General features: G+C 54.5%; 1 protein-coding gene across 1 annotated transcript in view; it reads right to left on the bottom strand.

The window, feature by feature from the left end:
• The window catches only part of LOC123282444 (serine/threonine-protein phosphatase 2A regulatory subunit B'' subunit beta-like), a 56,029-nt gene extending 33,550 nt beyond the window's left edge, over positions 1–22,479 (bottom strand). Inside the window, exons 1-2 of the mRNA XM_070503372.1 lie at positions 21,974–22,479; positions 8,390–8,572 (exon numbers count right to left, since the gene is read on the bottom strand). Of these exons, the coding sequence (XP_070359473.1) occupies positions 8,390–8,572; positions 21,974–22,321 (531 nt within the window). The 5' untranslated portion in view covers positions 22,322–22,479. The remainder of the gene's footprint in view (positions 1–8,389; positions 8,573–21,973) is intronic.
• Between the last annotated feature and the right edge of the window lie 1,031 nt (positions 22,480–23,510).

Below are 23,510 nucleotides of genomic sequence, written 5' to 3'. Positions count from 1 at the left end.
ACATTCCCATCCTGCTAGTATGTATATTATTTGAATCCTTTAAAATGAGATTGTGCCAGGGTCAGCCCAGTGGTATAGTGGTTAAATTTGGCACACTCCACTTCATTGCCCCAGGGTTTGCGGGTTCTGATCCCAGGCATGGACCTACACCACTCATCAAGCCATGTTGTGGTGGTGACCCACGTACAAAATAGAGGAAGACTGGCACAGATGTTAGCTCAGGGCCAGTCTTCCTCAAGCGAAAAAAGAAGAGGATTGGTAACAGATGTTAGGGCCGATCTTCCTCACCAAAACAATAAAAATGAAAATAAAATGAGATTATGTCAAGAGAAAGAGAAGGCAAGCTACAGACTAGGGGAAACTTTTGCAAAAGACCTATCTGATAAAGGACTGTTTTCTAAAATATACAAAGAACTCTTAAAACTCAACAATGATAAAACAAGCAACCTGATTTAAAAATGGACAAAAGAACTGAACAGACAGACACTTGATCAAAGAAGACAGATGGATGGCAAGTAAGTGTATGAAAAGATAAGATGCTCAACATCATATGCCCTTAGAGAATTGCCAGTTAAAAGTAAAATGAGACACTAGTACACACTTATTAGAATGGCAAAGATCCAAACCGCTGACAGCACCGGATGTTGGTGAGGATGTGGAGCAACAGGAGCACTCATTCATAGCTGGTGGGGGTGCAAAATGGTGCAGCCACTTTGGAAGACAGTTTGGCAGTTTCTTACAAAACTAAACAGAGTCTTACCATACGATGCTGCAGTCACGCTCCTTGGTGTTTGCCCAAATGAGCTGAAAACCTGTGTCCAGACAAACATGTGCACAGATGTTTATAGCAGCATTGTTCATAATTGCCAAGACTTGGAAGCAATGGATATGCTCCTCAGTAGGAGAAGGGATAAATAAACTGTAAAAAAAAAACAAAAAAACAAAAAAAAAACGGAGAGATTGTGTTCACACTGTATAATTTAGGATATCTCTCCTACCATTTTAGTCATCAAAATAGTTTGGGAGTTATTCACATATGACATCCTTTATGTAGATTTTTAACATAAAATAACAATGAACAATTTTACCATAAGAATTCATTTGAATACAAAATTGACAATGACAGTCTAATTTTATGTCACCAGTCCAAGTCGTTGTCAATTTGTTTGAAGCTTTTATGCATTAATTTGTAAATTTAATATGGTTAGCATTAATCTGATAAACTTGTGCTTCATTTATTAACAGATACAGGATCTACGCCAGAAATTCAACAATCTGACCATACTTGAGGAGTGTGGATGGGAGAAAGCCAGCAATACGAGCAAAGATGTGTTTCAGGTAAATTTGTGGATTTCTAATATAGACTTTTACTTTAATGAATTTAAGCTTTAGAAACATTTAGCTTCAGGTTTTTCATTTCACAAAACGTGTCATCTATTACAATGTCCTGATTGTCTTGAAAGAGTGAGGAAAGGTCAACACAAAATTCAGGATGGTTATTTCTGGCGGGGGAGGTGGGGCTGAGATTGGATTTGGTCCTCCTGAGAGCTTCTGAGTTGCTAAGTAACGGTATGTACCAGTGTGTTTTATTCTTTAAACTGTACCTATACATTGTTTTGCAGTAATAATAGCAGTAGTACATAATTTATATAATGTGCCAACTATGCTTCCCAGGCCCTCACACACATTGACTCAGTTAATCCTCACAACAGTCCTGTGAGGTGGGTGCCGTTATCCCCGGGTGGGGAATCTGAGGCCAGGAAGACTCGAGCACGTGCCCAGGGTGGAGCTGGGTTTCTCATTCCAGAACCCATGTTCTTAACCCACAGGTTATGCCATCTCTGCTTTCTATACTCTTGTGCGTGATATATTTCAAAATGAAAGAACTTTTTAAGTAGAAAAGAGGAACAATGACTCTTAGACTCTCTCTCTTCTTCCCAAATTTTATCATGTAAAATTTCCTATTTTCTCTGTAAAATTGGCTTTGTTGACATGATAGATTCCATTCTTATCTATTTGTACTAATTTTTTTCCCAAAATATTTTAACTCCAAGCTTTTGGTTCAGAATTGCTACTTCTCAAGCCAGCTTGGAGCCCTGCCACTTTTTCTTTTAGATTTTAGAAAAATGCCTCTGGTTGTAAAATCAGGTTTCTAAACTGGTACTTTATTATGCTGTGTAATCCAAATAAAAACTCTGTTTTGAATTCTGTCTTAGGAGTTTAAGATGTTAGAGTATTAAAGGATTATTGTAGGATTGTTTTACTAATGAAGTCTCCTTATTTTACTAATGAAGTAATGTCTTAGTAAGACGTTAGTAATGTCTTACTAATGACAAAGGCCCTGAGGACAGTGACGAGATTGATTGAATGAATTTCAAGTCTGTTAAACAGGAAGGATGCTGGGACATTTGGACCTGCCGTGCGCATTTCTTATCGGGTGCTTAGTCCTGGGGACATAACACCATCAGTGACGCAGATAACGGCTGTGTCAAGACAGCATTATGTCGGAGCCTTGTAATTCTGCCCCTTACCACCAGTGTTTCTCTCCTACATTATTTTATAGGCCACCGTTAAGACTACTGAACAGTTAAAATCAAACTAATCTTTTATCTGTACTTTGGAACCATTCCCCCAGATCTCTTAGTCATTGACCTCTCATCCCATCAGTTAGCCTTGTTCTCTCTTTTCCATCAGTTTTTAGACATGTTGAAGGGTCCTATCTTTGTTTACATTAAACGACAACCACAACTAACTCCTTGAGGGCAGGAACTTTGTCCTTTACCTTTGACCCCCAGCATGTTTAGCACATACTAGGAACTTGATAAGCATAAGATGGATGTGTGAAATATTTTAGGCATGCTTTATTCATTTTTCTTATAAGATGGTAATGAGTTGCTTTAGTAAATGTCATAATTTCTCTTTGTAGGAAAAAGTTGTCTCGGGTATAGCGAGTGAACCAAAACATGATGATGCTGGGATCGCAGATGGGGGTCGCCTCGCTGCTGTGAAGAAGGCAATGAGAGAGAGGATGCAGCCGGGAGAGCGTGCTGAGGCCGTGGGCTCTGCGGTGCCAAAGGAAGTTGATCATAAAGCGTTTGACACTGGATCTTTTAGAATTGAAAGTCCCGTTAAATCATTCTCAGGTTAGTTTTTCTGTTGAGACTACTTAAGAAACGTACTTGGGTTGGATGGGAGCTTGTACAGGAGGTGAAAAAGTTTTCACAGGAAGCAATATAAGCTGTCTGTGATTTCTGGAAAATAGACCACATCCTCACCACCAAACACTTGCAGATTTTGTTTGATGGATGGGATTAGATTACCTGAAGTGACATATCTCCTAAAGTTGCTTTTCTGTGTTTTCTAAGTGACTTCACTTCCATTATTAGCCCCTAACCCCAAGGTCCTGGGAGGAAGGTCCCAGGTCCCAAGAGGGAAGGGCGATGAGCATGAGGAGTGAGGTGATTTCCTTCAGGTTGGTGCCAGGCTGGATGAGAATTTCAGCAGGAAAGGAAGCTTAGGCACCAAACCATCACACTTCTCTGGCTGTTCTTAAAAAATGACGCTTAGGGAAGGTGGGTTTGGTTTTATTTTCATTTGTATCAAAACTTTTGCCCAGATCTTTTTGAAACACAACAGGCCAATCCACAGACAGAAAGGGGACTCATGGTTGCCAGGGGCTGGGCGTGGGGAATGGGGAGTGACTGCTACAGAACCCGGGATTCCCTTGTAGGGGGATGTGAATGTTCGGGAACCAGACAGTGGTAATGGTTGTGCAACACTGTCTATGAAATAAAGGCCCCTGAATTGTACATCTTAAAATGGTTAAAATGCTGGTGGAACTTTATGTGAATTTTACCACCATAAAAAGAATGAAAGTATCTGCAGTATGATTTAGTTTATGTACAATTCTAGAAATCCCTAATCAATAGTGACCACAGGGAGCCTGGGGCTGGGGGCGGGAGGGATGAGAATGAAGCAGAGTTTAGGGGCCAGTGGAGACGCTCATCATGCTGACTGTGCTGACGGCTTGACAGGCCCACTGGAACTCACCAAACTGTCCACAGCAGACACCCACTGCTTCTCGCCCAGCAACCGTGCCCGGAGAAAGCCGCCAAAGAAGTAGAAAAGCTACACAGGTTTCAGCTCGTGGGGTCACTTTCATGCTCCCACACGAACATGCAAAGCGAGGGCCACCTCGCCAATGGGGAGTGATCGCCACCCATAATGTTCAGAGAGAACACACCCAAGCATAGAACAGCGTGCTACTTCTCATCCAAGAAAGGGAAGAAATTAAATATGTGTGTACATACACAGATGTATATTTGTAGGTATTTGCTCATATTAAAAAATAAAGGATAAGCCAAATTTATGAAAACTGTTACTTATGGGGGAGGAAGAGAGCAGAGTTGAACAGACAGGGGTAGACTCTGGACTTATGGGAATATATCTGGTTTGTGAGTTTTGACCTTGGAACCATGTACGTTTTTACATACTTATAAAACAAAATTTAAAAACATACTTTAAAAAGGCGATCTCTAACAGAAGAGAAGGGGACACTTCCGATCTTCCTCTTGGACCAGTGTTACCCTAATACCAAAACCAGACACAGGAATCACAGGAAAACTGCCAGCCAGTATCTCTTCTGGATACGGACACAAAAACCATCCACAGAATACCAGCCAGTGAAATCCAGCCACGCAGAAAAAGGACCACACACGATGGCCAAGTGGGATTTGCTCCAGAACGCAAGGTTGGTTTAACATTGGAAAAACCAACTCACGTAATGCACCTCATCCATAGAATAAAGAACCAAACCACACGGGCCTCTCAACAGACACAGGAAAAGCATCCGACCAAGCTAACATCTTTTCTTGATAAAAACGCTGACCAAACCAGGAATGGAAAGGAAGGTCCCCAACCCGATAAAGGGTATCTGTGAAAACCCACGCTCACAGCATGCTTAGCGGTGAAGGACTGGATGCTTTTCCCAAGGGCAGGATCAAGAACCTCCACTCTCGGACATCAACACCACACCACGCTACAGGTTCTTCCCAGAGCAGTCGGGCGCGACGAGGAAATAACAGATCCACACCGGGAAGGAAGAAGCGAAACTATTTCTAGCCGCAGGTAACATGATCATGTACACACAAAATCCTAAGGAATACGCTAAAACACTATTAGAACGAATAAATGAGTTCAGAGGACTGCAGGATACAAGATCAGTACACAGGAATTAATTGCATTTTTATACACTTGCAATGAACAAGCTGAAAATAAAATTCAGAGAAGCATTCCAGTTATAATAGCATCAAAAAGAATAAAATGCTTCAGAACAAATTTAACAGAAGATGTGCAAAACTTATACTTGAAAACTACAAAACATCTTCGAAAGAAACTAAGACCTAAATGAGTGGAAGACGTCCTATGCACACGGATGAGAAGACAGTAGTAAGACGGCCATACTCCCCACACCGATCTACAGAGTCAACGCGAGCCCAGCAGAACCCCAGCTGGCGTCTCTGCAGAAACTGACAAGCTGACCCTAAAATCCATAAGGAGTTGCAAGGGTCCACGGAGAGCCAAAACAAGCTTGAGAAGGGACTCACACGTCCCATTTCAAAACCGACTACAAAGCAGCAGTAATCAAGACAGGGTGGAACTGGCATAAAGACACAAGGACAGGTCAAGGGCTAGAATCAGAATCCAGTACTAAACCCTCATATTTATGGGGAACTGATTTTCAACAAGGGGGCCAGGGCCGCTGGACGGGGAAAGAATGGTCTCTTCAGCCTTGGTGCTGAGACAACTGGATTTCCAGACGTAAAAAATGGAGTTTGACCGCTGCATCACTATATTCAAAAATTAACTCAAAATGGATCAAAGACCTAGACGTAAAGGCCGAAACTAGAAACTCTCAGGAAAAAACAAAAGCAAATCTTCATGACCTTGCATCTGGCAATGATTTCTTGGATATGACGGCAAAAGTACGGGCAACAAATGAAAAAACAGATAAAGTGAACTTTATCAAACAAACAAAAACTTTTTGGCATCATGGAAGACTATCAAAAACTGAAAAAAGGGGTCAGCCTGGTGGTACAGTAGTTAAGTTTGCACACTCTGCTTCAGTGGCCCAGTGTTGGTGGGTTCAGATCCTGGGCACAGACTTACACACCGCTCAACAAGCCATGCTGTTGCAGCAGCCCACATCCAAAATAGAGGAAGACTGGCACAGATGTTAGCTCAGGTCCAGTCTTCCTCAGCAAAAAAGAAAAGGTTAAAAAAGACTCAGGTCAATTCTCAGTTTTTCAGGTGCTGAGTACATATAATTAAAAAAAAAAAACAACTCAGAGAATGGGAAAAAATGCACACCAAGTATTGGATAAGGGACTTGAATCTAGAATATATAAAGAACTCTTACAATTGGACAATAAAGTGACAATCCAGTTAAAGAACGGGCACAGGATCTAAACAAACATTTCTACAAAGAAGATGCACAAATAGCCAATAAGCAGATGAAAAGCTGCTCAACATGACAGTCTTCAGGGAAATGCGAGTCAAAACCACCAGGAGACACTTCGTGCCCCCTAGGACACGCTGTCTACAATCAGCAAGACACAAGTGCTGGCGAGGGTGTGAGAGATCGGAACCCTCCTACGCTGCCGGTGGGAATGCAAAATGGGGCAGCTGCTTTGGGAAATGGTCTTGTGGCTCCTCAAAGCGTTAAACATGGTGTCGCCATGTGTCCCAGCAATTCCACTCCTAGGTGTGTATATCTGAGAGAACCCTACACCTGCACACCAAGACTCGCACACGCGTGTTCCAGCAGCCCTGTGCACCACAGCCCAAAGGTGGGCCAACCCAGACGTCCACCAGTTGATGAATGGATAAATGCACAACGGGACGCTGAAAGGACGTGCCACTGACACACGCCCCAATACAGACGAACCTTGAAAACACAGGCTCACTTGTATTTTTGCTTTATTTTGCAATAAAGCACTTCCTTTATTGCTCCTCGCTTTACCGCGCTTTGCTTTATTGCGTTTTTCACCAGATGCTCCACCAGCAAAGAGAAGATGACTTGCTGAAGGCTCAGGTGCTGGTTAGCATTTTTTAGCAATATGGTATTTTTTAATTAGGGTATGCACTTTTCTTTAGTCATAATGCTATCACCCACTTAGACTACAGCATAGCATAAACCTAACTTTTATCTGCACTCGGAAACCAAACAATTCGTGTGACTTGCTTTATGGTGACATTCACTTTGTTGTGGGGGCCTGGAGCCGAGCCCCCAGTGTCGCCCGGGTCTGGCTGTGTGCTGAGGGAAAGAAGGCAGACACAAAAAGCCACACATGGTATGGATCTGTTTACATAAGATGTCCAGGATACTCGAACCTACAGAGACAGGAAGTGGATTAGTTGGGGGTGGGGGAGGGGGGATGACAGCTAAAGGGTACAGGGTTTCTTTTAGGGGGTGACAAAAATGTCCTCCAGTTGACTACGATGATGGCTGCACAACTCCGGGCATACACTGCATTGTGCTGAGTTGTACGTTTTAAATGGGTGAACTGTGGTCCGAGACTTATATCTCAATAAAGCAGTTCCAACAAGAAAAGAGGACAAGCCCTAAAAACTGCAAGCAAAAGGAAGCACGTGAACCATTCAGCAGGTGGAACAGAACCTGCTCACAACACACATGGACGGAAGGTCAGCATCCAGAATAGGAAGAGACATTCCAGAGGGGAGGGTGGGGATGAAGAAAGAGAGAGAAAGCACCCCGGAAGCACAGGGGCAAAGGGGAAGCACAAGCACCCCAATGCGGCCTGAAGGCGGAGCTCAGGAGCACAGCCCAAGGCAGCCCGATCCATGGGGGAGCGGGACGCGTCAACGCCAGCACCCAGGAGGGGCCGTGCCAGCCGCCGGCTACACGGGAGCCTTCCCACGCGGCTGAGGCGATGTGGGAAACCACGATTGTGCTCGTCTACATGTGTCTACACATGTCAACATGGATGGCCTGGAGACATGCCACCGAATTTCAAAACCAAATGGTGAGACAATGCACGGGGGATCATGTGTTAGGCTAAGTTCAAAATCGACATGTTGCTGCGCATGGACTGTGGGTCCACTAGCACCCACCCTACACAGGGAGAGACAGGGGGCAGGAGGGCGCAGAGGAAGGGCCAGGCTGGACCTCAGGGGATCAGTTGCTTAAAAAATGCAAAGGTGAACGCTGCTCCATCTGGGAGGGCAACAACGCACAGGCATGTCTGTCTTCAATATTTGGCACAACCGTTAATACAGAGTCTCCACTGTGTTTCAGATCCTGAAAACAGAACACAAGCACCAACCCGTGAACGCGGTGCTGCCCAGAGGCAGCACGCAGGGCACCCACCTTGGCCACCTTGCCCATGTCCTCCATGGTGGCTCTCTCGTGCGGAAACTGGGCGAAGGTCCGCTCAATCTTGGCGATGACGGCATCGACGTTCACTGTCCCCTGCGGACGGCCTCGGGGGAAGTAGAAGGTGGGGATGCTCTGGCTGCTGGCTGGTGGCAGGGGCTCCTCCTTTGTCTGGACCTGAGAAATGAGACAGGTGGTGAGGACTTGGGAACAGGAAACATCGTCCTCACATGAACCCGTAACAGACAGGGGCGGCACCGTTCTCAAAGTGAGCGCACGGGGCCACGGAACCCCAATGTGCACAGAACGCCAGACAATCCTGGGGGCCAACTCCAGCCATGAGGCCACCCGCATCCGAAAGGTCACACACCACAAGAGAGCGTCACATACCACTGATCCACACTGCTGAGCCTCCCCCAGCCCTGCCTCAGTGTGACCCCGCAACAGTGACAGCTGACGGCCCAGGCTGCCAGGGAGGCTGGCACAGGTCCTTGTGGGGAGCCTGCCCCGCAGTCCTCCTGGGGTCAGGGTCCTCCAGGCGGGCCGTCAATGGCGCTCGCTCACAGCCAGGACAGGTGTGGCCTCTCTTTGGGGCCCACACCTGCAGTCGCTGGTTCCCACGTGTGCCTCCCGGAGAATGGGACGTACGTCTGTCACCTGACCTGGGATGGCCCTCCGGGAAAGGATCTGGCCCTGCAGCCTCTTTCTCGCCAGAAGGCAGAACGGCAGCTGAGCCACCCCAAGTGAAGCCAGCACCTTCAGCAGCAACTACTTCGGAGAAGTTTGACCTCCTGACATGCTTTCCAAGACACAGTGGTGTCGGGACGTGCCCTCGGGGATTCAGGGAGCTGACCTGCTGTGGGGCTGTCGTTACAGGCGGAAGGGGGGACTCTGTATATAAAACACGGTTGTTTAAAATGCCCCCAAGCAGAAAGAGCTGTTCAGTGGACCCGGTTAAGGAATGACTGCCGAAAGTTGGCCCCAGGCCGGGTCTGCAGCACCGAGGGGGGAGAGGCTCTGAATCTCCTCTGAGGCCGAGCCCATGAGGCTCGCTGTTCCCACTACGGTGGGCACGGTCGCCCAGCAGGACTCAGCAGCATCTCCCTGCTGACTCAGGAGAGGCCTTCTGGGGCCAGAAACAGCTCCTGGGAGCCGGGTCGTAGACGGCCGCCGAGGACCAGGCACCCGGTCGGCCTCGACGGGCAGTGACGGGGAGGCACAGTCTGGCCCATGGACGCATCTCCGGTCTACACCCTACATTCTCTAGGGCTGGGGACACGAGGCCACAGTCTCAGGAGGCAGGAACAGCCCAGCGTCCTACTGGGGAAGGACTGGACTGAGCAGCAAAAACCCAATGCCTGAGGCCACGGGGGCTGATGGGGCCGGGAGTGGGCAGATGGTCAGGAGAGTGCACTGTGAGGGTCCCCAACTCAACAAGGTCTGGGGAACCCAATGCACACGGGACACCACGGGACCACATAGGACCTGCAGACCCTGAGCGTGCAGGAGACACACACACAACACAGCAGGCCGAGGAAACACCACAGAGGGTTCAGGGCCGGCCCAGTGACCGGGCACAGCGTGGTTCTTACCCAGAGGAATGGCACCGCCAGCAGGCCCGAACGCCCAGGTGGGGGGTCCCCTCCATGCGCCACGGGGCACTCACATGTCAGCCACCCTCCCCAAGGCCGAGTGACAGAGCACAGCTCATGCAGCCACCGCCTCATGCCACAGGGACCAGGGGCTGGAACACCAGACACCAACAGCACTACCAATTTGCCACCAGGATACACAGTCAACACGGCTCCCCACTGAAACCTGCGGGTGTCCTACACATCTCGTCCTGCAACGGGGGCCTCTTCACCACCCAGCTGCAGCCTCTGGGACCGGCTAGTGTCCTCCTCAGTCCATCAGTCCATCTCAGGGACGGCCCATGTTCTCTCAGTCACGTCTCGGGATGGCCCCACGTCCCCCTCACTCATGTCTTGGGATGGCCCCCCACGTCCCCTCAGTCACGTCTCAGGATGGCCCCACGTCCCCCTCAGTCACGTCTCGGGACGGCCCTGCATCCCCTCAGTCACGTCTCAGAACGGCCCTGCATCCCCTCACTCACGTCCCGGGACGGTCCCTCGTCCCCCTCACTCACGTCTCGGGAGGGGCCCATGTCCCCCTCAGTCATGTCTCAGGGTGGCCCCGCATCCCCTCAGTCACGTCTCAGCATGGCCCCATGTCCCCTTCAGTCACATCTCGGGACGGCCTCGCGTCCCCTCAGTCATGTCCCGGGACGCCCTGTGTCACCTGTCTGTTTTCCCTCCAGCACTAGGAGGAGGAGTCACTTGTAAACGCTTTCTGTCCTGCCCCACTGACGTGACCCACAGACGACAGCAACACGTCCAGAGGTGTTGCTGTCCTGAGTCTGCTGTACTGGGGGGCTATGGGGAGAGCCTGCAGACGCACGACAATGAGCCCTGTGATCACAACAGGGCAAATAAAACAGTCAGGGGTTTGACGCAGGGTCACCTCAGTGCTGAGAGCCGAGAGGCAGATGTGGACGGCACGGTGATCAGAAAGGAGAGGCTGCAAAGGGCGGCCCTGAGGTTCCGGCACCTATTGCAGGCCGGCTGTGCTGAGCGAGGTGGATCTGCCATGGACGGTGGGAAGCACGAGGACCACACTGTGGACTAAGCCTCAGAGCAGAGCAAAGGCTGGACGATGACCTCGGGCCCACCCTTCACGAGACTCGGCCCGAGTCAGCACCCAGGGACACAGGCTGATCCCCCTCCTCCCAGCCCGGGATGTCCTGTTCCACGGGGATTGGGTTACAGTGTCAGAATCACTGAGTCCTGATGTGACAGCCCTGCACAGCAGCACTGAGCCAAAACCACACCCACCGTGGCCCAGGGACAGGCGGGAGGGGAAGCCACACCCAGAGCTGCCTCCTTGGAAGGAGAGGGTTCGGTTCAACAGATCTGCTGGGGGTGCCCACGATTCGCTTTGAGGAAGATAACTTTTCCCCTCGATTTCTGGAACAAAGACTGAGGGCCATTTTTCATTTTTTTAATTTTTTGTGAGGAAGACTGTTACTGAGCTAACATCTGTCCCAATCGTCTACTACTTCATATGAAGGAGGCCGCCTCAGCGTGACTTGACGAGCGGTGCTAGGTCTGCGCCTGGGATCCGAACCCGCGAACCCCAGGCCACCGAAGCGGAGCCTGTAAACTTAACTGCTGTGCCCCCGGGGCAGGCCCCTGAGTTCCTGTTTCCTTGCCTTGTGGCGGTGGTTCCGTTTTCCCGTCTTTCTCTTTTCTTCTCTCCCGCGAGGCGGAATGAATTGCGAGCCCAATGCCCTGAGCTGTCGGCCACAGTCGCTGCCCTTGTACCTTTGTGCAATACGGTGTTGGTGTTTCCTGAGCACCGACCACATCTTCCCATGAGCCATCTCACTCAACTGCCGCGTTCAGGACAATCTGTGACTGACGTGCCACCAGCATCCTGTATTCACGGTGGGAAAACTGAGGCACAAGGAGTCTGGCGCTCCAGGCAGAGGGCAGGGCACCTACACTGTGGGGTGGCTGCCCCTGGGCTGGTTCTGGAGCCGTTGTCAACCATGTGCCTTCTCCCCAGTCCATGGCTGGGCTGACACAGACCCCTGGGCTGCTAAGTCACAGGGACGTCGTTCGCTGCTGGTCAGCGCTAGGAGGCCGCGCACCTGGTCACCTGGGAAAGGACAAGGAAGAGGGATGACAGCGCTGCTACGCCTCCATGCAGACACACTGCTCGGCCTCTCGCCTACGACCAGGTGTGATTCCTGAAAACGAGGTTGCTGTCACCGTGTCAGCCGGCTTCTGCCAGACCCGTTACACAGTTAATACTCAGGCCGGTCCTGAGAAATGGACTTTGACAAAATGGACAGAACGTGACAAAGAACTTAAATCAAATCTTCCTGCGGCTGTCAGTGCACAGCAATCCACCACGAGGCTCACCCTCGCCCCCCTGGCTGGCCCGAGCGTCCCCATGGGTGCCCTCCTCCCCCTGGATGGCCACAGGCACACTCCAGCTGGCGACGGCGTGATGCTGACTCCACCACACGAAGCCCTGAAAGCAGCGGGGTGGGCTCACTGGGGCGTCCTGGACATGTGGTGTCAGGCCCTGTGTCGCTCATGCCCACTATCTGTGCCCCCCTCCTGTGGAGACATAGGGACATTTCCTGCCCAAGGGCTGCCAAGCGACAGCTCTGGAACCTCGCTGGACACTCACGAGGAAGTCTGTCTTCATCTGCACAAGTCACGCATGGCGACCAGACCTCCTCATGAATCCTCAGTCTACGCAGATGCGAATCCAGGCTGGGATCCGCGAGCAAGGCTTTGCCCTGGGGTCCTGGCGGCTCTGCCTGGGGAAGTAACGTGGCCTTTGTGCCCTGGTGACCTCGCGGTGACCCGGCCGCCACCACACGTGAGGGGAGGGCGGGAGGCCAGCATGCCCCTTTGTGGAGCAGCAGCAGCAGCAGCGAGTGCTCGTGGCTCCTGTCCTAGGCGTGAGGATACATGCAAGCACCTCCTGAGGGGGCTTTGGGGGCCTGGTGTCCCTGGTGCTGGTGTCTGCACACACCACAGTCCTAAAGGTGGGCGGTCCCCACCACGGGCTAGGCGCCTGTCCTGCGTTGTTTAAAGGTGAGCGAGTGCAAGAAGCTTACAAAGGCCCCAATCTGAATGGGAGCACAGGGAGGCAGCCGGCACGGCCTCAGCACCGCAAGAGTGTGGCTCGTCCACGTGCTCCTGTGGGAGGAGCTCCGGGGGCCACCACCATCTCCGACACCGCATTCCCTCCTGCCCCGTCAGCAGAGGGCGCTGTCAAACTGAGGTTCCGCCGTCTGGGGGAACTAAGACACCACACAGGCATCATGCTCCACCCCCACCATACTCTGAACCAGGTGGAGCATCTCCTCATTTGTCTAAAAGGCAAGGACACCATCTTCCCTGCCCCTTCTCTACTCCACGCTGTGCCGTCATTTCTGTTCCTCCTCTGACCATTCCCAGGGCGGCACGTGTCTTCGGCTTTGTGAGTTTTGTCCTCCGTCCCCAGGCCCCACGTCTTTTTATTTACTTTGTGACGTCTGTCACCACACGGGAGTTTTTAGATCACGTTTGTAGTCGGCTTCATTCTCTCGTTGGTCTAACAGATGGTCCAAGGCAGCACTGGGAGCTACTTTATGACATCTGAGCACGTGCCCTGTGCTCACGAACTCAGAACGACCGGCACCACGGGGACAACGTCTGAGGTCTGTACAGTGGCCCATCGACCCTCCCATGGCCCTGCTGGGCGGGGAGGCCTCGGACAACAGGAGAGGCCAGAGGTATAGAGAAGGACATGGGGGGCCAGTTCCAAGGAGGATGGACACCGGGCCCCCGTGATGCAGGCTCGGCCGCAGTCCGAGAGGGGGAAGCTGATGGGCCACCCGGGCAGAGGGGCCAGCCTGGGCCAAGGGCACGGGGAGCCCCAGGTCCTGTGTGGGCCTCGCAAGGGGCAGAAACCACGCGTCAGGAGCAAGTTCACCAAACCTCTGTGGGTGGAGACGCGCCAACGTGTCTTCCGAAGCTGCAGACTGAGCACTCTAGGAGGCAGTATTCACACTGCACGGGATGAACCACATCTGACGGTTTCTACCCGCTTCCTGAGCACATGGCGCAGAGATTCCCACGACAGCGATGGCACCGGCTCAGTCACCTGTTCCTCCTTCTCCATCCCCCACCGTCTGCTGGTCCGCTTGTCTCCAGGGGCAGGAACAGGAAGGGGATGGGGCCCAACAGCCAAATGGGCCTCCCAGTCAGGACTGGCGGGGAAGGGCCTGCTGGTCGCGATGGAGACACACACACAGACGCACACACACGCATGAGGCCTCCACGCCCAGGGCTGCCACGTGAGGGCCTGTCTCTGCCTCAGCTCGTGTGTCTGTTCCTGGGGGTGGACACACAGCTCGCTGATCTCCAGGAACCCCTCGCCTCGTGCGGCAGCCCGGGTCCTTCTGACCCTGGAACACAGCAGAGCTCCTGTCTTCCTCTGCTCCGGGCCCTGAGGCCTGGCCCCAAGGACACACGCATAGCTCCATGAGACATGACCTTCTGGACAGCGGCACAGGACGAGCAGAGTGGGACACGAGCGAGCTTACTGCCTGGGGAGCTTGACCATGGTGGAGGGAGGACGCCCACATGGGCTGCGCAGTGAGAGACGGCCCCTGTGGTCAGAGCCATGCGGACGGGGGGAATTTGGGGGGAATTTGGCAGATGGAGGGAGGGAGGAAGGGAGACAGCTACAAACTTAGGGGCAAAGACACAACCACAGGTCTTTGGTGCTCTTGACAGCGCCCTGCAGACACGCCGCATGGCCACACTGGCTGCTGCCAGCAGGAGGGCTTCCCTTGAGGGTGCCACACGTCCCTTCCACCAACACGCTGGTACAGGAGGACGGTCCCCTGGGTCAGGAGTTTGAGAACCACTGCACCACAGCTCCCTGGGGCACAGCGGGTGTGTGGAGGCGCTAATGACTGCCCCTGTCACTGCCCACCTCAGGGCCTTTGTGCCTACTGTTCCCAGGCGCCCCACAAACACTGCCTTACCTCATCTAAGACCATGATCAGATCCCACCTGCCACTAGCATGTCATCAATAGACAACACAACACCCCCCGCCTGAGCCCACTCCCACCTGCCGTCCCCTCACACCAACCATCACCCCAGGTCACAAGGTCATCCCTGACACACCACACATCCCACCCCACCTGCCGCCCCCTCATAGTAACCGTTACCCCAGGTCACAAGGTCATCCCTGACAGGACAAACATCCCACCCTACCTGCTGCCCCTTCACAGGAGCCATCACCCCAGGTCACAAGGTCATCCTACACACCACACATCCCACCTCACCTGCAGCCCCCTCATAGGAACCATCACCCCAGGTCACGAGGTCATCCCTGACAGAACACACATCCCACCCCACCTGCCGCCCCTTCACAGGAACCTCACCCCAGGTCACAAGGTCATCCCTGACAGAACACACATCCCACCCCACCTGCCGCCCCCTCATAGTAACCGTTACCCCAGGTCACGAGGTCATCCCTGACAGAACACTCATCCCACCCCACCTGCTGCCCCCTCACAGGAACCATCATCCCAGGTTACAAGGTCATCCCTGACAGAACACACATCCCACCCCATCTGCTGCCCCCTCACAGGAACCATCACCCCGGGTCACAAGGTCACCCCTGACAGAACACACATCCCACCCCATCTGCTGCCCCCTCACAGAATACATCACCGCAGGTCACAAGGTCATCCCTGACAGAACACACATCCCACCCCACCTGCCGCCCCTTCACAGGTACTGTCATCCCAGTCAGGCTCTGTAGGCTTTTCTGTCATCCCAACTAGAAGGTGCAGCTACCCTCCAGTGCCTGGCACAGAGCAGGCCCCCAGCAATATGCAGTGATGGAACGCACATCCCAAAGAGCTCCCCTGAAAGGAAAACACCTTTCGCTGTGTTCAGAAAGCTGCTACCTCAGAGAACTTGGCCACATGACTCTGTTTCCCTCTGTCCACAGTGAGTCTCTCCCAGCCTGGAACCTTCCATGTCTCTCACACTCATGGGGAAGCAAGCGTCTCCCACCAACTCACTCCCTGAGGGACAGCGCAACACTGGATGACCCAGTTCTGGTGCTGGACTTGCAGGATCGACTCAGGGAGAAGTAAATGCTAACATGTGTGCTCTTTCTGCGGCCCTGTCAAGACCCAGGTACCCGGACCAGCCCTTCTGAGGAAGGCAGCTGGAAATGCTGGGGAGAGCACTTGACAAACATCTTCCTGAGTGCCTCACAGACTGGCAAGAGAGGAAGGACTCTCAGGGCATGGACGCTGGGAAGGGGCACCCAGCGAGGCCAGGAGAGGCTGGACAGGCGCTGCCTTCAGGGAGTGCACTCAAGGGGGTGAAGTGACCGTCACCTCACAGTGTTGCAGAGCTCGGGGACAGGAGGCAACATCCAGCATCCTCGACGGAGGCTGCCCCCTGAGCGGGATCCTGGGGGCTGCCCCTGCAGCGAGAAGAATGAAGTGGAAATAAATCCCCACCAACCTCTGACCCCAGGAAGGAAAGGACAATCATAGGCCTGGAAGCTGGTGCTGCATCAAGGGGCTGCGGGCAGGGGTGGTGGCGAAGCTCCCGAGAGCTCACAGCAGACTCCCAGTCAAGTGTGCAAACCAAATGTACATCCTGTGCCTGGTCCCCAAACCCTCCAGCCGACGACGTCAGGCTGCCACAGATCAGCAGTGCCCCGAAGCAGCAAGATGTGCTGAGGTGAACCATCCTCAACTCGGGACTCAGAAAACGCCCCAAGTTCCAAGGAAAGTGAGGCGTTCATGATCAAAATGCACAAACACACATGAAAGGAAGGCACCATGGGGGAGAGCCGGCAAGCAGGGAGCAGCTGGGCTGGCGAAGACTCCGGACTCTGACGTTGTTGAGAATGAGAGCCGACACGCTTCATATATCAAGACAGGGAGAGGCTTGAAGATGCAAGAGTGAGGAGACTTAAGACAGCCCCAAATAAAACGTCCAGAAGAACAGGAAACACACTTGCTTTCTGGGTTGGAGAGCAGAGCAGCACAGCTGGGAGGGACTCGTGCCCCGGGAGGGAGGAGACGCAGGTGCTGAGCCTGCAGCTGCAGAGCTGGAGACACATCCTGAGACCCGAGGCCCAAGGAACCCCAAGCAGGAGTCCTTGGAGCGACCCACACTGCACACCGGACGACGAGACTGGACAACACCCAAGACAGCGGCAGATCCTCAGAACCTGCCACAAAGAGATGGAACGGAACAGAAAAGGGCATCGTCTCCAAAGGAGCGACCCAGGAGCCCTGCAGCCAGCTTCTCGACAGAAATGCAGGGGCCAGAGCTGGAGGAGAGCGGCTGCCCTTTCGCCCAAACGCCACCTCCCGGGAGGTGTCTGCCACACAAAACCAACATGGAGACAGTTTGAGACCAAAACGGAAGAAAAGCAAAAGCGAGCCGGCCACTGTCAGCAGACGCTGGTGCAGGATGTGCGGGGGACCGTGCGTCAGGCAGAAGCCAAGTGCTCCTGACGCAGGTCGGAGATGCAGGAAAGGGGCGTATGGGGGGCAAATCTCAACACGCTGACTGTGTGAATCATCATAAGGCGGCGATTTTATTTCTTTTTAAAAACCCTCCAAAGGCAACAATAGCAGTATAAAATGAATGGGGTCATGGAATGGAAGTGTCTGAGAGTTTTGTTTTTTTTTGTTGAAGAAGATTAGCCCTGAGCATCTGCCAATCCTCCTCTTTTTGCTGAGGAAGACTGGGCCTGAGCTAACATCCGTGCCCATCTTCCTCTACTTTATATGTGGGACGCCTACCACAGCATGGCTTGCCAAGTGGTGCCATGTCTGCACCTGGGATCCGAACTGGTGAACCCCGGGCCGCTGAAGCAGAACATGCTCACTTAACTGCTGCGCCACTGGGCCAGCCCCCATCTGAGTGTTTTGAGCTGGAAGGCAAAGGTATTAATTTTTCAACTGGAAAAATCCAGTAGTGGCCATTTCTAGGATGAGCAGTCAGCTAGGAGCAAGGGAATACTCCAAAGTAGGAGAGGAAAAGAGAAAGAGGAGGCAAGAAAGGACAGGACGAAAATAAACCAAGATGGACGAACAGTCATAACACGTGGAAACAGACAAACGGCACAAAGATGAAGATCAAAAGGAAAAAGAGAATCGTGTCTATTCACAAGAGACACACATAAGACGGAAGGGTGCAGAGGGTGAGCATCTTCTCAAAAGACGGAAAAGGGTAGAGGGGCCGTGGGGTGGCTGGACTGACGTGCACACAAGAGGTGGAGGTGTGGACAGTACTAGAGAGAGACAGGGACCGCGTCAGGGCAGGCGACCAGGGGAAACGACATGCCTCAGAGCTGGCCGATGCCGGCCCCAGGAGCCCCACACGGACACGGCAGACGCTGCAGGGAAAAGCAGAGGTCCAGCCCCCAGGGAGGCCGGGCCCAGCTCCCCGGAGCGATGACGGAGCTGACCGGACAACGAGAAACAAACAGCCTGCTGCAGACACGGGAGATTTACAAGTTTAATCTCCGGGACAGAAATAGATGCGGCCCCAGCACAGCTGCAGCTCTCACATTCTTTTCCAACACACAGGACGCCGTTGGGGGCTGGCCACCTCCTGGGCCGCAAAACAGGTCTCAGCAGGTCCTGCAGGGACCGTGGGGCGCATTCCCCGACCTCCAGGGGACGCGGCCAGATGACTGGAATGAACAAAAGTGGCAAAAACACACACGTGTGTGTGTGAAAGGAGAGTCCTAAAGTACGGCTCAGGCCTCTTAAAAAATGACAACCAGCCGACCAAGGGGCATTCGGGTCCCCAAGCCTCTTGCCTGGGCTCCCACCCGCCCCGCCCCACGCAGGCCCCCTGCAGCCCCGATCAAGGGGCACGGCCTCACGGAGAGCTACTTCTGTAGAGGGCCCCAGCCGCCTGCTCCCTGACTCGACCCCACTCCTGGGACCTCAGACTCGCCCATGGGCCTCCCAGAACACACAGTGGGGCGGAGCGGTGCCCCCACGACCAAAATCCAAGCCCTGGGATAAAGCAAAGGCATCTCTTCTCCCGCAGAAGGGTGTGGGGGAGCCCAGCAGAAATCCGTCCAGCTGTGTCTCTGGGGTCACACCTCCCAACACCAGCCTCGGACGGTCAGGTCCCAGAGGGGTCAGACGGCACGTGCTGGGACATCAGATGGGTCCCTCCGACTCCAACGGGCCAGGACAGGGCACAGGTGGCAGAATGAGAGCAGGCCAGGCAGGGACGCTGGGCCGGAGCGGCCAAGCCCAGCAGCGTCCTGGGCGGCCCCGTCTGAGACCGGATGCAGCAGCAAGGCCGGGACGGGGCCCTGGACGGGGCCAGGGAGCTCAGGGGGACAGCCTGTGGATTCCAGGTGAGCCCAGGCCCCAAAGATGCTGCACCCAACAGGAGGCCCCTGTGGGCCGCGAGCTTTCTCCTCGGCTCCCGTGGACCCTCCACACCAGCTGGCAGGAGGTGCGCCAACTAAACGCGTGAACGACACTCCACGCTGACAGATGGGAGCCAGAGGTCAAAGTTTAACACAGGGGAGCCAAAGACAACAACGGGGGAGCCAGGCCCTGCACACGGGTTCGTGCGAAGGATCTCCCTCCAGCACAGGAGGGGCCGGGCTCACTGTGGAGGCTGCTGGGCCAGCCGCGTTCACAGGAGGGAGCAGAGCTGTGTTCCCAACACTGACACAGACGGGGGAGCCCGGCTGAGCGGGGTCCCCGGCCTGGACACTGTCAGCCTGGCTCTGCACCTGCCCCACAGGACGGGCTCCCAAGGGGGCGTGTGTGCGGCTCTGGAGTGGCCTGTGAGGGGAACCTGCATCCACAGCCGAGTGGACAGAGGGGCCGCTTCCAGCTGCCAGGGTCCTGGGAATGTGGATCAAAGGGGGTATTCATGACCCTTCCTGCAGGGTACTGTGACCCCACCCAGACTAGGACCCCAGACTGTGGCCCACTTGCCATCTGGGACAGGCAGAGCTGGGAGGCCACGCTGTCACCCCAGGGAGGGGAGGTCAGCTCAGAGTCCAGGACTGTCCCCAGGGGGTGGCCACACTGGGGTCTGGAATGACGCTCAGCGGGGTCTGTGTGCCCTGAAGGACCCTGCAGGGAGGCTGGACAGCGTGTCCGGGCCCACAGCAAGGTGACAGAGTGGAGGAGCAGAGGCGCCCGTCAACTGTGCCTGAGCCTGTTTGTGGAGAGTGGGTGATGGGACCCCCGGGGTACAGGACGCTCAGGACCCCTTCCAGCGGGGTGAGCCGAGCATGTCCTGGGCCTGAGAGAGCCTGCAGTGACCACCGGGAGTTGGCGCTGCTTGGCGCCCAGAAGGCCCGAGAATCCCTGGGCAGGGTGGGCGGGTGGACATGGGAGGCGGGAGCAGGGATGGTTCCACTGTGGACGGCACAGCCGTGCCCCAGGGTCCTCTGCTCCGGGCCAGGGGGGCCCACTGAGCGGGTGGCGTGGCCGTCAGGCTGAAGCACCACCTCCCTCCCTCCACCCCCAGCCTCTCCCTCTACCCCCAGCCTCTCCCAAAGATGTTGGCTGACCCCCCCAAGGCTGTGTCCCGAATCCGCCCTCCAACATCTTGGGATGAAAGGAGCCAGGAGAACTCTCCTTCTGCTCCTCCCACAACCCCCATGAGAAAGACCCACTGGTCCACCGCCTGCAGCCCAGGGAGCACTCACGTTACGCAATGCACATCGTCACGGCTGAGAAGCAAGGTTGAGACATGTTTTCTGTGACAAGAAACAGCTTCCCATGAAATGAATTCATAAAGTTTGATTCCCAAAAAGTGATTTTCATTTGATAAGCAGCAGCCCTAAAGCAATGCAGACTTTCCTGCATGGGCTCTGTGGGGAGCCGGGCCCCCAGGCACGACCATCCTGGGCGAGGCTGGAGGGATTTCCGGGTCTCCCACACAGCCCAGTGGACCATCAGGAGAAACCCTAACTGCCCCACATCTGTTTTCCTATCGTCAAAGCAGGACCCGCGTGGGGCAGATTCCACTCCTGGGTCTCCAAATGCAGGCACTTTCCTTAAAATCTAGGGACAGACTCACACCTTCCCCAGCTGCAGACAAAACTTCAGAAGTTGGAAGACACAAGACAGGAAAAATTCCCAAGCTGTGTAAAAGCTGAGATATGATCCCAGAAAAACTCCCATTAAAATATTAGCAGAAGGCAGGTCTTTTTTTCCCCCAGATGGCCCGGTCTGATTGGATGTCATTTTTTTTGGCCACAACAGGACGTTAAGTCCTGGCCTACAGAAAAAGTGCGGGTGTCTAACTGCAAGAGGTGAGGCATTCAGGAGCAGGAGCCCCGGCCCCAAGCCCTGTGGCCCTGCCCCCAGCACCGGCCCAGAGCTGAGGCGAGGACAAGATATGCCACGGAGACCCCTCGAGTCACAGACAGACTCTGGGGATCACGGGCTGTCTGATGCTTCCAAACGACTGGGTCCCTCAAACTAACTCGTAACACGTCCAAGGTGTAGACACAGCAGGTCTTACTCCTCCGAGCACACACAACCATGGAGAGGGTGTCTACACGCCAACTACTCACTATCAGCACCGAGCCATCCACTTGCCCGGCCCATGTGTGCAGATCCCCACAGCCCAGTAAACACCATGTGGCCGAGAAGGCCAGGCGTCCCACAGGGCCGTGTCATCACGGAGATGGCCGTGACCATGGGCCAGGCTTCCCACCGGGACCACAGGGTCAGGTCCCCACCCGAGCCAGAACCTGTCCACGCGCTGGGGGCTTGCATCCTGGCCACACCGCGGCACCTGCCGCCAAAACTCCAGCAACGGGCGAGCTCTTAGGAGCTCTCCCAGCGACTTCACGCGGGACCCACGCTCCCTGCACGGGTGGGTGCGAGCAGCCCCCGCCCCCCCCACACCAGGGAGGGACTCGGGAGGGACCCGGGTGGGCCGGGGGGGTGACATGCGGCAGACCTGGACCTGCTGGAAGGCCTTGAGCCTCTTCTTGAAGCGGGAGGGCAGCACGAAGTCGCAGCCGCGGGCCAGTGAGGCCAGCTCCTGCCTCAGGCTGGGGTCCTGGCACAGCGACGGCTCGTGGAGCCGCATGTCGGCTCGCGTGGGCCGCCAGGGCCCGGGCCAGGCACCTCGCTCTGGCTCTTGCTCTCGGGGCTGGGCCTGGCTGGGGCCGCTGGGCTCGGGGCGGCAGCTGCGCCCGGCAGGACGGTTGGGGTGGCTGGGCTCAGCGCACTCCGTGCGTCGCTGGCCAGGCGCTGTGGGGGCCGGCCCAGGCGGCGCGCGTTCCACAGGCTGAGGAGGGCACATGGCTGGAGGAGGGGTGGCAGGCCACCCCTCCCGCGGGCGGGCGGGCCGGCGGCTGTGCAGGCGGGAGGGGACAGCTGGCGCGCCCTGACTGAGCAGCTCTCTGCGCGACTGCTGAGGGTGCGGGAGGCCTTGCAGGGGGCGGTGTCTGCAGGGACCCCGGCTGTGGCTCAGTGTGGACGCACAGGGCACAAACAGGTCAGCAAGGACAGCCGATCTGGGGCAGATCTGGGGCCGCCTGCCAGCGCTCGCACAGCGGGGAGGTGGCGCTCTCCCCAGAAGCAAAGCCTGCCCGCCCGCCCACGACTAAAGGGGACCTGCCACAGGCTCCTCGCGGAGGAGCGGGTTCTACGCTGAGGCCCCAGCCTGGGACCCAGATGCAGCCAAGCAGCTGTTCCCTCCCTGAAAACGCACTGGGAACAAAGGGGTCTGCCCGCCCCAGCTTCCCCTGCTCGTTAGAGGCTGAGAAAACATACTGAAGCTGCAGAGGACACCGGAAAGTTTTCTCTTCAAAAATCGGGTGAGGGGGTGAGTATTCTGGCTTCTGTAGTCTTGGTGCCGGTTCCACACGACAAAACGTAGAATGTCAGGACAGGGCAGAAAGTACCACAACATACAAGGTAACAATATGGAACGACAGTGTGGAACGTCACGACAAAGTACCAAGTAACCAGAACGTCCAAAATAACGACAGTGCACAAAGTACCAACAGGGCAGAACGTAACCACAACGCAGGATGTAGCGCTAACGCACACCATAAGGTAGGAGCCAGTCACATAAACGTCAACAGGGCAGCAGACAGCAGGTGCACTGAGGATGCGGCCAGCGGACACACGGACACCCGGCACCTCCGCCCGCTCCCGCAGGAAGGACCAAGGCTGCAGTGGGGGCCGAGTCGCCTGGGCCCACGCAACTCAACAACAAAACATCAAACAACCCAATCAAAAAATGGGCTGGAGACATGAACAGACATTTCTCCAAAGAAGATATACTGATGGCCAATAGGCACAGGAACAGATGCTTATCATCGCTGATCATCAGGGAAATGCAAATCAAAACTACACTAACATATCACCTTACACCCGTTAGAATGACAAAAATATCTAAAACTAATACTAACAAATGTTGGAGAGGTTGTGGAGAAAAAGGAACCCTCATACACTGCTGGTGGGAAGGCAAACTGGTGCAGCCA

The sequence above is a fragment of the Equus asinus genome, unplaced genomic scaffold (genome assembly GCF_041296235.1).
Source record: "Equus asinus isolate D_3611 breed Donkey unplaced genomic scaffold, EquAss-T2T_v2 contig_1, whole genome shotgun sequence".
NCBI classification, from domain to species: Eukaryota; Metazoa; Chordata; class Mammalia; order Perissodactyla; family Equidae; genus Equus; species Equus asinus.
Note: the sequence above shows the minus strand (reverse complement) of the source record. Positions and strands in the feature narration are given on the sequence as shown.